The sequence below is a fragment of the Apodemus sylvaticus genome, chromosome 4 (genome assembly GCF_947179515.1).
Source record: "Apodemus sylvaticus chromosome 4, mApoSyl1.1, whole genome shotgun sequence".
NCBI classification, from domain to species: Eukaryota; Metazoa; Chordata; class Mammalia; order Rodentia; family Muridae; genus Apodemus; species Apodemus sylvaticus.
Window position 1 is genome coordinate 57,925,673 of NC_067475.1, and position 15,980 is coordinate 57,941,652.

Genomic DNA, 15,980 nt, shown 5'->3' on the forward strand with positions numbered 1-15,980 from the left:
CTTCCGAGAGAAGGTGCGCTGATCTCTTCCCGCGAGATCTGTGAGCGGCCATCTTGTTCCTGCCCCTGACAGTCTCCGGTCGGGGTCACAGGGACACGGAGACCGCTGTCCGGATCTTCGCAGACGATGTTGTCCCGGGTGGTGCTTTCTGCCGCCGCCACCGCGGGTGAGCCATGTAGACCCTAGGCTGGCGTATCAGGATGACTGGGAAGAAGCTAGGCCAGGGAGGCGGAACGTGCATAAGGAAAGAACTGCAGTGTTGGGCCTGAGCGAAGACCGGGGTGATCGGGAGAGCTCCCCGACTAGTGTGGGATCTCGGGACGTCTGAGACGGACGCAGGGGCCGTCGGGATCGCGTCTCCCCGAGACCGAGGAAGGTAGGAACTCGATGTCTCCTTGGCTTTGCTAACCTACGTCTTGTGTGTTTGCAGCCCCGAGTCTGAAGAACGCGGCCGTCCTGGGTCCAGGGTAAGTGTCACCACGTTTTATTTTCCTCTTGCCGTTTCTTAGCGTTAAGCCAGAAACGACTGTTTTCCAGACTTTAGCAAGCTTACATCCCCATTCAGACGGCTGTTCTCCTGATTGCCTTGGACGTGATCTTCTCCCTCCTCTAACCAGCACCAGAGGAGCTAAGTCTCTCCCCTCATCGTGACCTTCAGCGACACACAACTAAGTTACTAAATTACACCCAAGGACACAGATCTAGTTAAATATAGCAAAATTAAACATGTTGTTTGGGGTGTCTTCCAGATTTCGATCTTTTATTAACCATATCAGGAGTCCGAAATCACTTATTGCTTCGTGAATGCTTATCTTGATGACCACGTAATGCACAGTGGATAACTTCGTGGAGCTCACAACCACCATAGTCGCAGAGACAGCTGTGTAGTAGCAGTTTACAGGCCCCAGAGGTAGAGTTGGGGACACCTGGTTCCCCGACTTATCTGTGACACCTCACTTAGAGGCATGTAGGTTATGATATAGGACTTAATTCAGAAAGCTTAAAGTTCAGAAAACAGTGCTTGGTACAGGGTGTTGTGCTTAGAAATGTTGGTGCTGTTGCTGTTAACACTTCTTTTCCTAAAGCATGCCAGGGTGTGCGTATTTTTACTCCTAAACAAAATCATGAAGCTTTCAAAGTTTAATGACTGAAATGCTTTGTGTGGGCAATAAAGTGGGACCATAATTGACCACTTTCAACTAGTCATAGACTCCATACAGTGTACCTCTTTGAGTGATCCTCAGCACTGCCAAAAAAAAAAAAATCGTGATACAATCAGTGAATTATGTGAAGAAGATGGAAGGAGCAACCTTCATTTCTCTGTCACACAGCAGTCCCTAGTCCATCAGTAAGACTGAGCTGGGAGGATGCTTTATCACTCTGACTACTTTCACTACCATTGTTACCGCCTGAGCAGCTGCCAGCAGCTTTGAAATGGACAATTTCGTTGGACTTTTAGCCTTAACATCTGTTTTTATCCCAGTACAACCCATTCTCAGTGAGCAGAGAAATTATGGCGCTCCCCACTTAAAACCTCCAGAACTCATATCCCTATTGAAATAAAATCTAAGCGTAGCAAAACCAGGAAAACTCAAGCGGACCTCACCTCATCTATGTCTTGGGGCTTTCTCGTCCTTCCAGCTTTATGTACCATGCCAGCCCTGCAAGTTCTCCGAAGAAAGTCAAACTCTCCTCTTTTTTTTTTTAATAATTTTGTTTTTATTTGTGTGTGTGTGTGTATGTGTGTGTGTGTGTTTGCAGAGGCAGAAAAAAGTGATACTGAAGAGGAGGATGTAGGACTGAGGGAGAAGCCCAGGGATAGAATGTTTGCCTACATGATATATGAGGTGCTAGGTTTAATTCCTAGCACTGCAATAAATAAGTTAATAAAAATGAGTAAAATCCTGTTAAACTCTTAAGTGCATGGAGTATAGAGATATGAGGTAGGAAGTGGGGAAGAATCGCCCTCCGAACCTTAAGCAAACTAACTTGACTATAAATGTACATGAAACACAAAAATTTTATCAAAAGCTTAATCAGGCATCAGCATGCTGTAATTACTAAAAAATGCACCATAGACTGCTTTAAGGCAAATAATGTACAAGTCTGTTATGCTGGTATAATATAATAGTTCAAGCCTAGAAGTGGCAAATAGCAAGATCTAATAGTTATTTTAAAAAAAAAAAAAACCCTTAGGTTTAAAATACTATGTTGAATCTGGAGCTCACCATCTCCCTTCCCCGTGTAGCAACAAAAATATGGAAAGGTTTTTGTCAGGCAGGCAGGCAGGCAGAACTGTGAGGAACTTGAATGTTTACCCCAGATGTATATGGATGTTACCTTAGGCCAGAAAAACAGGAACAAATGGGTTGAGGTTCCAAAGATTTATATACAGCTCAAAGGTTGAACATAATCAGAATTAGTGCAAACTGAGGAGGTCCGTTTCACATAGAGGTGAGCAGTCCTACATCAAAGGGAATATTTTGAATCAGGTTCTTAATATCAGGTTGCTTATAGCAGAGCTGGCATTTAGGTGAATGCTCATGTGGGACCCTACTCTATGACAGGCACTATGCTAAGAATGTCACATAAATTATCAGTCTTCACAATGGCCTATAAAGTAATGTTTTATTTCTCACATAAAGAAATCTGAGATTACACAGATTTGAGTTCTAGGGGCCATCTGGCCTAGGGTAAGATGCCTGCCACCAAACCTAACAGGTATACCTGAGTTCTGTTCCCAGACTTGTGGTGGTAGAAGAGAAACAGCTCCACAAGTTGTCCTCTGACCTTCACATGTAGGAGTGTGCTTGCAGATATACAATACAAAAAATAATTAAAAAAATTTTTAAACTTTTAACCATGAAATTTTTAAAAACTTTAAAATTTTCTACTCAAAGCCCAGTTTACCGTTTTAAGTGAGTACGTGGCTGTCGTCTTCTCTCTCATGTTCTGTCGCTCTTGATTACAATATCAAGTCCTAGGTACATAATCCATAAACTTAAGCAAAGCTTCCAGTAGAAGTTTCAAGTGTCTTTTTAGTCACTTCCCTGGCCCTTCCTATTTCTACTCTGTTCTCTTTCACTGTGGCAGTGGGAAACACCTTTAGGAAACAGTCTTTATCCCCCACTCATTGGTTTTATTAATTGTTCCTGTGTTTTGTTTTCTTTGAAAAATTGGTTTTAAATTTGTATAATGGTTGCTTGTAGGGTATTACAGGCGACAAGGGTCTTTCACACAGGACAGCCTCGCCTTGCCCCTCTACCACCTCTTCCTGAATATGGAGGAAAAGTACGGCTTGGGCTGATTCCTGAAGAATTTTTCCAGTTCCTTTACCCCAAGACTGGTGTAACAGGTGAGCATTGCCAGGTTGTTAGTAATACATTTGATACTACTAAAATTAGGTTGGTTCTTTTTCCAGAAGAACTTCTAGTGATTCCATATAAACTTTGAGATAAATATGTTTCAGCATTTTCGTTTGTTTTCATAGCTTTGTTTCTATTTATTGACATTTATTAATCATGCTAAGTTCTTTGACTGCCAGGCATTCTTCTGGCCATACAATAATGGACTAGGTTAAATGTCTGATATTGTGGAACAATAATAAAAACTTTAAAAATTTAGTATCTGCATATCCTACTCTGTCAGATAATAAAGGGACCTATAAATGAAAATAAAGCAATAGAGACTGTTACAGAGAGTATGTCATGCACTCATATCTTAAGAACAAGCAGGAACGTCTCTCATTGATGGTTCTTAGAGAAAGAGATAAACCTTCAGAACCACACTTTTTATAATGACTGATTTCACTCTGCTATTTAATACTTGGATGTTCCCATGGAAACTTATTGTCAAGAATACCTAGAAAAGTGATTTGCAAGGGTGCCTTACTTGTGGCTGAACTAGACTGGAACGTAAGTCACTTGGCTGAGTCGGATTTTTTTTGTTTTGTTTTTGGTTGGTTGGTTGATTGGTTTGATTTGTCTCTATACAATGCCTTTCTTACATGGAACACTGGAAACCTAAAATTTGTTTTAAGCTCTAAACTGCCCTAAAATAGCATTTTCTTATCTGAAATTGAAGAAAATGAGTTTCTTCAGATCTTGTAAATCATTGCAATGTTAATACAATGGGCCCTTCAAATTCCACTCAGTGTGGCAATTGTTAAGATGCTATACATGGTTTCAGAAAGCTGACAAAAGGAACACGATGGGAAGTTCAATCCCAACCAGGACGTCATAGCAGGACTGGAACGTGTAGGGGCCACTTTAGTTCCATGCTTTGGGAAAGCAAAGATCTACTCAAAATACCAGCTTTTAAAATTTATATTTTTATATATGTAAATGTTTTGCCTGCATATATATATGTGTGTACCACTTTTATGCAGTGCTCTTAGAGGCCAGAAGAGGGTATTGAGTTTCCTGGAGCTAGAGTTACAAAGGTTGTAAGTTACCATCTAGGTGCTAGTACATACATGGACCCTCTGCAAGAACAACAATGCTCTCCACCACTAAATCATCTTAAATTTCAACTTTTAAAAGAATATAGAAAGGCTTGTATCCTAATTCCCAGAATTTTTATGTGTATATTTTGCTTGGTTTTGGTTTTGTTTTGTTTTGTTTTTATCCTAACTATTTTGTAAAAAAGAAAAAATAGGCAGAGAATGGGCAGATTTTTGTCCTGTCCCTTGTATCCATTCAGTCAACAGGATATGTTGCTGGAGCAATGACTGTAGAAAGCAAGAACAGTTCCTGTGTGCTAACTGCTTCACATTTACATGATTTCTGTTTTATCAGCCCTGGGAAGAAGGTACTATTTCCCCTTTGAAGAAACAAAGTTCAGAGATTATACTGATTTCTGTTTCTCATAGGTTTTAGAGTCATGATACATATTTCCTTCAGTCCAGATCTTTCAGCTCTACATACTGCTTACCCTGTATGTGTATAATCTGATTATTATTTTTAACTTTGTCTTGAAATAACTAAATGTGAAGTAGGCGTAGGCATAGCATAAAATATAAAATAACTCTTTGTTTTTCTAGGACCCTACGTACTTGGAACTGGGCTTAGCTTGTATTTTCTATCCAAAGAAATATATGTGATTACCCCAGAGACCTTCTCTACCATATCAGTAGTAGGATTGATTGTCTATGTGATTAAGAAATACGGGGCCTCTTTTGCTGAATTTATTGACAAACTTAATGAGGTAAGAAATAAACTTTACTTCCCACTTTAGAGCAGAAACATCCCAGTTACCTAGTATAACTATCATTTATATGAATGTTAGAGGGAAAGGTACACCAATAAATATAGCTACATGGCTATAGTCATGTTGCAGTTAATACTTTGAGATAGAATTCAAATGTACCAAATTCAAAAGACTAAGGAACTCTTTTGACTCATTTCTAAAAGCCAAAATATATTTCATTGTAGCCACTTTGAAAGTAAAAATATGCATGTATAAAATTGTCAAAGAATAAAATCTATTAGAACATGCTTCACATCTAGTATCAACTGGGTAAATTGAAACACAACTATTTATTTGGAATAAAAAAAAAGACTAGGCTTCCATTTGTGATTGTTTGCATGATTGGTTGATGATGTTGGGGCCCTGGTGAGGGCTCCCATGTAGCATAGGGTGACCTTAAACTTCTATAAAGTTAAGGCTGGCCTTGACTTCCCCAGTCCCTTAATGTCCATTTCCTAAGTGATAGAAGTTTATTTTGACCTTTTGAGACGGGATCTCTATGTAGCCTTTGCTGGCCTGGTGCTCAGTTTGTGTACCAGCCTGACTTTGAACTTGTGGACATTCTACTTCTGACAATCTCCTTCCTTCTTTCCTTCCTTCCTTCCTTCCTTCCTTCCTTCCTTCCTTCCTTCCTTCCTTCCTTTCTTTCTTAAAGATTTATTTTATTTATATGAGTATACACTGTAGCTGTCTTCAGACACACACCAGAAGAGAGTATCAGATCCTATACAGATGGTTGTGAGCCACCATGTGGTTGCTAGGAATTGAACTTGGGACCTCTGGAAGAGTAGTTGGTGCTCTTAACCACTGAGCCATCTCTCCAGCCTCTTCTGACATTTTCATACATGTACTTTGGTCAGATTCATTCATCATTACATTCTTTCTCCCCTCCTATTTCTGTTGAACCTTTCTTCCCAACAAGTCTTTTCCTACTTCCATGCTTCTGATTTTGTTGACTGAGTTTTAATAGTGTTGCTTACATGAGCATGGATGGGGGTTCATTTATAGAAGCATGGGCAGCTTACCAGTGCCTATACTACTGAAGAAAATGACTCACTCAGCAACCATTAACTGCTCAAAGTAAAGGGTGAGGCCTCATGACTTCCTGTCCTATCTGTGATTAATGTGGACAGCTCAATCTTGTACATGTAAAATAACCATAGCCACTGTGAATTCATTTGTGCAATTACTAAGTCATGTCCAGAAAACAACATTTTGCAGTGCTCCTCCATATCCACCAACTGTTAGATTCATTCCATTTCTTTGACGTTCCCTGAGAGTTGAAAGATGATACAAGTGTCACATTAGAGCTGGGTACCATCATGTTCCTTGGCACTTTGACTGGTTAATGAGTCTCAGAATTACTACCTGCTAAAAAACTTCTCCAATGAAGGCTAAGAGTAGCACTAATCTGTGGGTATAACTTAACTTACAGAAAGCACCTTGGCACTGTATTCACTTAGCAGAAAAAAAAAAAGAATGTGTAACTTCTTCTCAGCCATGTCGAATTTCCAGTAGATTTACAGAACCATGCAGGTATTCTTTCCTGTGGAATAGAGTCAAATCCAATCAGAAAATGGTTGATTAACCCGTAATAGTCATACGACGATTGTATATATCTCCTCTGGCAAGTTCGGTGTTTTATATCTTGAGGAGTTCAGATCTAGGACAAAATGTTGATCACTTTTCTTCCTCTCTCTACCCAGAACCTTCAGGCATTTTGAAAGCTAGCCAGAAGAGACAAAGCTTCTATCTTTCTTAGTTCAGGCTAGATTTCTCTGTCCTGCAACCAAAGTGTGGTCATTTCAGCAGTAAAATCTTAACCATCTTATTCTGGTGCTCAGTCAAGAGCAATGGAAATAGACTATTGAGAGCACTTGGAGCCTCCCTGACCAACAACTTAGTATCTAATTCCTAGCACAGGGATTTTAATTTAGTAACCTCTGGCTTCTAAGAGCATTATTATCCACCTATGTAGGGTACCTCTGTTCAAATGGGTTTTAATATAGCTTTTTCATACATCTTTAGTTTAATATAGCTTTTTCATACATCTTTAGTTTGAGTTGACCTTCCTTGGTCTTTTTCATTCAATGATACTATATAACTCCTCTAAAGATTTGTGTATTTCCTTCTGTGCATGTTTTTCATCATAGTAATTTTTATAGATGAGGAATAAAACTGAGGGATCATAAAATGACTGTTTTGGTAGCAATGCTTCAGCTGATATTATAATATCATAATTACAGGAAAAAATTGCTCAACTGGAAGAAGTAAAGAAGTTGAGCATGAAACAAATCCAGGATGCAATCGACATGGAGAAGGCACAGCAGGCACTGGTTCAGAAGCGCCATTACCTCTTCGATGTTCAGAGGGTAGGTTTCTGTAGCGGGACTTTCTCAGTCCTGCCTGTGATACAGATAAGACATGGAGGCTTCTATTACAGTTTAAAGTTTAGACCTTTTTAAGGGCAGCCTCCCAGATAGCACAACTAACTCAACCTATCTAGCCTACCTACCGCCTGTCACATGGCTAGCTCTATACCTTTCTCTGTTCCACTTCGGTCCGTGTCTGTTCCCTCCATGTCTGCCCTTGATTCTTTCTCATGCGCTTTCTTCTCCCTGTGGCAACCCTCTTCCCAAAAGTTCACCCTAGTACTTCCTGCCTTAGCTATTGGCTGTCAGCTCTTTATTACAACCAATCAGTAGCTAGGCAACCTCTGATACATTATTAGAATGCCTTTAGGCAAGTAAAGAAGGATGCATATTTAAAAAAAAAAACCCTGTGATCAACCAAAGAAATGATAATACCAGAATTATCCTGCTAGCACCTAGCTCTCTGCCCACACAGAACTAAAAAATTGAAAATACGGAAACACGCTTCATACAAATTTAAAAAAGGGGAGGGGGGTTTACCTAGACAGGTTTCTGTAGTTTCTAAGATAGTGTAGTTAATTTGTGGGTGTACAAAAAAAGATTCAACAAAAAATTGGTGTCTGGAATGTAGCTCAACAGTAGATCACATGCTTTTTTGAAGAGGATTTAAATGGGCTTTATATAAAAAAGATTTGACTAGAAGTTGGCAATTACAGTTGATATTTAAGAACTGTTAAGTGAAAAAAATACTTTGAACTGCTCTGAAATCAAAAACAGTGTAAGCTGTAAAAGAACAGCACACTTCGAATCCATACAAGAGGAAAATAATAAGTTAGGGCTGATTTTTAAAAAGGCCAAAGGTGAAATACATTCTCTGCACTTCATACATAAGTGGGTAAGAAACTCTTAACATTTGCTGTTAGACACTCTGATCATCAGCTTCTGTTCAGAAAGCATATATAGAAAGCAGTGGAGCTTGTAATATACCCAGAGCTTATTAATTAGAGTCTGAAATTATAAGCATGTCTGATATTTTGTTATTTTCTTTGAGCCCAGTATTGTTTTTTTTCCAAATTACGTTTTATTAGTAAAACAAGTAAAAACTGATTTGCCAGTCTTTACATAGAACTGCAGAGGGAGCTGAAAAACAAGGCCTACTTTTAAAAGTGTTGCAAAGGTATGGGTTTTGAGGTCCATTGACCTATGGGTGCCATATTCTTTCTGTACTCCAGACGCAAAGCCTGGAGGGCAAGGCTCTGGCCTTTTTAACTGAGCCCAGTATTTTATGCCTAATACTTAAAAGTGAGGTGGACATGGAAATCCTCAAAAAATAAATAATTTTTAAAAGGTGAGATGTCTCATTGAAATTTATATAAGCACATTATATAAACACATCACTAGGGCTAAAGAGATAGCTCAGCTATTAAGAGCATTTGTTGCTCTTTCAGAAATTTCAGATTTGGTTCTTGGCACCCTCATAGTGGCTCACGACCATCCATAACTCCAGTTCTAGGGAATCAGATACCTTTTTCTGATGTCTGCCAGCACTAGACATGCACATTACACGTAGACATACGTGCAGGCAAACCATTAATTTACTTAAATTTTTTAAGAAAAGGATGCATGTTATCAAAACAGATACTAAGAAATACTTATAATATCTAGGCCAGTGGTTCTCAATGAGGGTTTATTACCCCGTGCATCACTCACTAGGTTTTCTGACCCATTCCACACCCTATAGGGTTAGGTCTCTTCAAGACTGGGAATCTATGCTCTTATTAATGGGATTCATTGAACCTGTGAGTTCAATCTTAGAAAATGTTAAAACTGAGCTCTGTATGATGTTCATACCTGTAACCAACCACCCAGGAGGTGGAGACAGAGGGATTGATGGCTCTGAGCCATATACTTGTGTCCTTCTGGAGATGCTCTGGGAAAGAAGGAAGAAAATAAGAACAAGAAACAAAATGTATGTCTTCTAGGGTTTACTTTTGTCTACACAAAAAATAGCTCTCCAAAGGGAATAAAAGTTTATTCTGGAGCTAAGTACAGGAGACCCAAGAACACTGATTCAGGTCCCCAGATACTGTGTTCCAATATAGTATCGGTTTAGTAACAGAATAAAGAAAGTTACAAATCAAAGACATTTTCAAATACACTGCTGGAGAGCTGGAGAGGTGGCTCAGAAGTTAAAGAGCAAGAGCTTTTTTCTATAATCAAGAGAGTCCGAATGCCAACATAGCTTCAGTTAGAGTGGGTGAGTCAGAAGAAAAGGAAGAAGGTGGAACATGGCCTTCTGTGTGCTTCTGGGGGGATTTGACCTGAGGTGACCTACAGAAAGTTGCTATAGGCAGAGGAGTGATGCGCTTTCACTTACATTTCAAGGGATCCTTCTGGCAACCTTACTGCAAATAGCATTTACATAGGTTTGAGAGCCAAGAACAGGTCTTCAAGAGTATGAGCTTTGTAGCCTAATTGCCTGGGTTCAGATCTTACCTTCACGGGTTATTGGCTGTGTAACCTTGGACAAGTTCAACTTCTGCCTCAGTTTCTCTCTGTAAAATAGATAACACTGGTACCCCATGATGTATTTATAAAACTTGACAAGATTGACACAAGCACAAGAATGTTTAGAACATAGTAAGTGTGGGCTACCATTCAAACATAAGGTACAGATCATAGACAGAGAGAACTATTTGTAGTAGAAAAGACTGGAAACAGCTTAACATATTACGAGAACTTGGTTAAGTGAATACTGGAACACAAGTGTAGTGGACTGCAGTTTACTTTATAATTGAGGTGGGTAGTATATAGCATAAGGAAAGTAATGTGTATCTGGTTTTTTTGTTAAATATTTGTGGGAAAGAATATTTAAAAATACAGAAAAACAGTAGCTGGGGCCAATGCTTATAAATATGTCACGTCCTGTTTTCCTACTTGCTTATTAAAGGAATTTTATGTAAACATGTAAGCGAGAAATGGAATAACTAGCTAGCAAAGCCCCAGAACAAAAGTATCCTATCATATATGTAACAGTATTTTTGTTTTGTTTTGGACATTTTATGTATTTACATTTCACATGTTATCCCCTTTCCCAGTTTCACCTCCAGACCCCCCCCCCATCCCTCCTCCACCTACTTCTAAGATGATGTTCCCAGTCCCAGTCCGCCCTCACTGCTCTGGCATTCCCCTACACTGGGCAATTGAGCTTTCACAGGACCGAGGATTCTCCTCCTGTTGATGTCATGCAGTGCCATCCTCTACTACATATGCAGCTGGAGCCATCCCATGTGTACTCTTTGGTTGGTGGTTTAGGCCCTGGGAGCTTTGGGGGGGGGGGTGTCTGGTTGGTTGATATTGTTGTTCTTCCTATGGGGTAGGAAACCCCTTCAGCTCCTTTGGTCATTTCTCTAACTCCTCCATTGGAAACACCATGCTAAGAACAATGGTTGGCTGCAAGCATCTACCTCTGTATTTGTCAGGCTCTGGCAGATCCTCTCAGGAGACAGCTATAACAGGCTCCTGTCAGCAGGCACTTTTTGGCATCCACAATAGTGTCTGGATTTGGTGTCTGTATATGGGATGGATCCCCAGGTGGGGCAGTCTCTGGATAGCCTTTCCTTCAGTCTCTGCTCCGCACTTTGTCTGCATGTTTCCTTTAGATAGTAGCCCTTCTGGGTTAACAATTTAGAGATGAGTGGGTTGCCCCATCCCCCAACCGGGAGGCCTTGCCTGACCTCTGGATTTGGGTTCTCCCTGCCCTTTGTTGGGCATTTCAGCTAAACTCACCCCTGTTGGGTCCTGGGAGCCTCTTGCTTTCCTAGCATCTGGGACTTTCTGGTGGCTACCCCCAGTTACCCATCCCCCATTGCTACACACCTCTATTCCTGACCCTCTGTATATCATCCCCTTCTCCTCATACCTGAACCTGACCCCCTTTTCCCCCTTCTCCCTTCTCTCTTCCTCTCAAGTTCCTCCCACCCTCTATCTCCCATGAGAATTTTGTTTGGTCTTCTTGAACTCTCATGGTCTGTGAATTGTATCTTGATCATTCCAAACTTTTGGGCTAATATCCACTTATCAGTGAGTGCACACTGTGTGTGTTCTTCGGTGACTGGATTACCTCAGGATGATATTTTCTAGTTCCATCCATTTGCCTGCAAATTTCATGAAGTCATTGTTTTTAATAGCTGAATAGTATTACATTGTGTAAATGTACATTTTCTGTATCCGTTCCTCTGTTCAGGGACATCTGGGTTTTTACCAGCATCTGGCAATATATTATAAATAAGGCTGCTATGAACATAGTGGAGCATGTATCCTTATTACATGTTGGAGAATCTTCCTGGGTATATATGTCCAACAGTGGTATAGCTATGTCCAATTTTCTGAAGAACTGCCAAACTGATTTCCAGATTGGTTGTACTAGCTTGCAATCCCACAGGCAATGGAAGAGTGTTCCTCTTTCTCCACATCCTCACCAGCATCTGCTGTCACCTGAGTTTTTTGATCTTAGCCATGTTGACTAGTATGAAGTGGAATCTCAGGGTCATTTTGATTTGCATTTCCCTGAGGACCACGGATATTGACCATTTCTTTAGGTGCTTATGTCTCCCTTTTCATTTCTGATTTTGGTAATTTGTTGATTTTCTCAAAAAAATAGCTCCTGGTTTGGTTAATTTGTATAGTTCTTAGTTGATTTGTCTAGTTTCTACTTGATTGATTTTAGCCCTGAGTTTGATTATTTCCTGTCCTCTACTCCTCTTGGGTGTATTTGCTTCTTTTTGTTCTAGAGCTTTCAGGTGTGCTGTCAAGCTGCTAGTGTATGCTCTCTCCAGTTTCTTTTTGGAGGCACTCAGAGCTATGCATTTTCCTCTTAGCACTGCTTTCATTGTGTCCTGTAAGTTTGAGTATGTTATGCCTTCATTTTCATTAAATTCTAAAAAGTCTTTTATTTCTTTATTTCTTCCCTGACCATATTATCATAGAGTAGAACATTGTTCAGCTTCCATGTGAATGTGGGCTTTCTAGTTTGTTGTTGTTGTTGTTATTGTTGTTGTTATTGAAAACCAGCCTTATTCTGTGGTAATCTGATAGGATACATGGGATTACTTCAATCTTCTTATATTGGCCTGCTTTGTGACCAATTATGTGGTCAGTTTTGGGAAAGGTACCATGAGATGCTAAGAAGGTATATTCTTTTGTTTTTGGATGAAATGTTTTATAGATATCTGTTAAGTCCATTTTGGTTCATAACTTCTGTTAGTTTCACTATCTCTCTGTTTACTTTCTGTTTCCATGGATGAGAGTGGGGTGTTGAAGTCTCCCTCTATTATTTATTGTGTGAGGTACAATGTGTGCTTTGCGCTTTAATAAAATTTCTTTTATGAATGTGGGTGCCCTCACATTTGGAGCACAGATGTTCAGAATTGAGAGTTCCTCTTGGTAGATTTTTTTCCTTTAACAAGTATGAAGTGTCCTTCCTTATCTTTTTTTATAACTTTCAGTTGAAAGTCAATTTTATTTAATATAAGAATGGCTACTCCAGCTTGTTTCTTGGGACCATTTGCTTGGAAAAAATTTTCCAGTCTTTTAGTCTGAGGTATTATCTGTCTTTGTCACTGGTGTTTGTTTCCTGTATACAGCAAAATGTGGGATCCTGATTACTTTTCCAGTCTGTTAGTGTATATCTTTTTATTGGGGAGTTAAGTTCATTGATATTAAGGAATAGTGATTGTTACTTCCTGTTATTTTTGTTGTTAGAGGTGGAATTATGTTTGTATGGTTATCTTTTGGTTTTGTCAAAAGATTACCTTCTTGCTTTTTCTAGGGTGTAGTTTCCCTCCTCAAATTATAGTTTTCCTTCTATTATCCTTTGTAGTGCTGTATTTGTGAAAAGATTGTGTAAATTTGTTTTTGTCATGGAATATCTTGGTTTTTCAATCTATGATAATGAGAGTTTTGCTGGATATAGTAGCCTGGGCTGACATTTGTGTTCTCTTATGGTCTGTATGACTTCTGCGCAGGGTCTTCTAGCATTCATAGTCTCTGTTGAGAAGTCTGGCGTAATTCTGATAGGTCTGCCTTTATGTGTTACTTGATTCTTTTCCCTTACTGCTTTTATTTTGTTTTTATTTTGTTTTGTTTTGTTTTGTTTTATTTTGGGTTTGGTATTTTTTTGTTTGTTTTTTTGTTTTTGTTTTTTCGAAATAGGGTTTCTCTGTGTGGCCCTGGCTGTCCTGGAACTCAGCTGGGAATCTTCACTATCTTCTCTACCTATTATCCTTAGGTTTGGTCTTCTCATTGTGTCCTGGATTTCCTGGGTGTTCTTTGACTGTTGTGTCGATGTTTTCTTCTGCCCTTAAGATTCTCTCTTCTGTCTCTTGTATTCTGTTGGTGATGCTTGTATCTATGATTCCTGACCTCTTTCCTAGGTTTTCTATCTCCTGGGTTGTCTCCCTTTGTGATTTCTTTGTTTCTATTTCTATTTTTAGATCTTGGATGGTTTTGTTCGTTTCCTTCACCTGTTTGGTTGTGTTTTCCTATAATTCTTTAAGGGATTTTTGTGTGTTTCCTCTTTAAGGACTTCTACTTGTTTACTTGTGTTCTCCTGTATTTCTTTAAGATGTGATTTTTAAATCCGAATCTTGCTTTTCCAGTGTGTTGAGGTATCCAGGAGTTGCTGTGGTAGGAGAACTGAGTTCTGATCATGCCAAGTAGCCTTGGTTTCTGTTGCTTATGTTTTTGTCCTTGCCTCGCCATTTGATTATCTCTGGTGTTAGTTGGTCTTGCTCTCTCTGTCTGGAGCCTTTCCCTCCTTTGGGCCTGTGTGCCTGTGATCTTAGGTGTGTCAGGAGACCAGTTTGGATATTTGGGTATAGAGGGCTATGGGAAACCCTTTGCTCAGGGGCACAGATGGAGATCAGAAGAATTCTGTCCCCGGCTGCTCCACTCTTCCTGTGTGCTCCTGGCAAGTCCCTTTTTGGACAGTTATTGGAGCAAAAGTCATGGTCTCGCCTGTGGTCCTAAGAGTGAGAGCACTCTTAGGAGACCAGCTCTGTTTAGGTGGGATTTTGTGACAGTATTTCTTAATTAAATGTAAACTATTTCTTAATTCTCCCCCTCACCCCTAGAATAACATTGCCCTGGCCTTGGAGGTCACTTACCGGGAAAGGCTGCATAAAGCATATAAGGAGGTCAAGAATCGCCTGGACTACCATATTTCTGTACAGGACATGATGCGTCGCAAGGAGGAAGAGCATATGATAGACTGGGTGGAGAAGCATGTGGTGAAGAGCATTTCTGCCCAGCAGGTACACGATGACCTTTTGTATCTTCTGTGGTTGGACCAGTACTCTAGCATTCATGTGCTGTTCAGTATGTGTGTCTGCACATACATAATGCAGGTACCCATGGAGGCCAGAAGCTTCATCCTCTGGAGCTGGAGTTACAGACAGCAATGAGCCACCTGATGTGGGTGCTGAGAATCAAACTCAGGTCCTCTGGAAGAGTAGGAAGTGAGCGCCCCTGACTCCTGAACCATCTTTTCATTAATTATTTTCATTATTAATATTTCTGTATTACTAGTGTTTATTGGTTGGTCTTTTTCAAGGAGCTATTTTTACCCAAACTAACAGGTAAAAGTGGTTATAACGATTCCTGGCCTTAAGGTTTTTTTGTAAGTTTTGCTCATAAAAACTGTGGACCAGGAAATTTTAGCTCCCAAAATTTATTTCTAAAATAAATTTCATTTCCCCAATGTACTGTAATTAATTTTTCTTGTGAATTCTTTTAGTAAGCTTTCTACATAAAGAAATAATCTTGAAGTTCTGATCTAGTAGGAAATACATTAGAATTATGTCACCTTTCCATGTTCTTGAGAGAACTAACTAATTTTCTCTTTCTTTGTTAAAGGAAAAGGAGACCATTGCCAAGTGCATTGAAGATCTGAAGATGCTTGCCAAGAAGGCTCAAGCTCAGCCGGTCATGTGAACATGTCTGTCAGTTGTGACACCAGAGAGCGTCAACTTACACGGGAACTAGTCTGTGGGAAGAGCTCTTTCTGTATTGCTATCTATTGAGATTACAGTGTACCTTTTCCTAAGAAATGATCAAGGTCCACGTAGAGGCTTAACCCTATTGGCCAGTAAGGTATTTCTGATCCTTGCTCTGTATGTGGAGTTGTCTGATCACATTTGAATGAGCAATTTGCAGCAACTTGCTGCCCAACTGAAATTACCAAGTTATAGTTTAAACTTGTAATTAATTAAAACGTCTTGCAATAAAACATTTGAAACAGAATTTGTTATGCAAAGACCCCTTAATACACACACCAATGCCTAGCCATCAAGATTGTCATAA

At 39.7% G+C, this 15,980-nt stretch overlaps 1 protein-coding gene across 1 annotated transcript; it reads left to right on the forward strand.

Moving 5' to 3' along the window:
• Positions 1–37: 37 nt before the first annotated feature.
• Atp5pb (ATP synthase peripheral stalk-membrane subunit b) lies at positions 38–15,920 on the forward strand. Its single transcript, XM_052179546.1, has 7 exons — positions 38–166; positions 431–467; positions 3,210–3,355; positions 5,042–5,205; positions 7,494–7,619; positions 14,753–14,932; positions 15,534–15,920. Exons 1-7 carry the CDS (start codon positions 127–129, stop codon positions 15,609–15,611), a joined length of 771 nt encoding a protein of 256 aa, XP_052035506.1. The 5' UTR covers positions 38–126; the 3' UTR covers positions 15,612–15,920.
• Positions 15,921–15,980: the final 60 nt, after the last annotated feature.

Bases quoted from the DNA above. Each gene is read 5' to 3' on its own strand.
- Atp5pb (XM_052179546.1), top strand. From the start codon at position 127: ATGTTGTCCCGGGTGGTGCTTTCTGCCGCCGCCACCGCGG. The intron at 468-3,209 runs GTAAGTGTCACC...GGTTGCTTGTAG, and splicing joins GCGGCCGTCCTGGGTCCAGG to GGTATTACAGGCGACAAGGG. The intron at 5,206-7,493 runs GTAAGAAATAAA...TCATAATTACAG, and splicing joins TTATTGACAAACTTAATGAG to GAAAAAATTGCTCAACTGGA.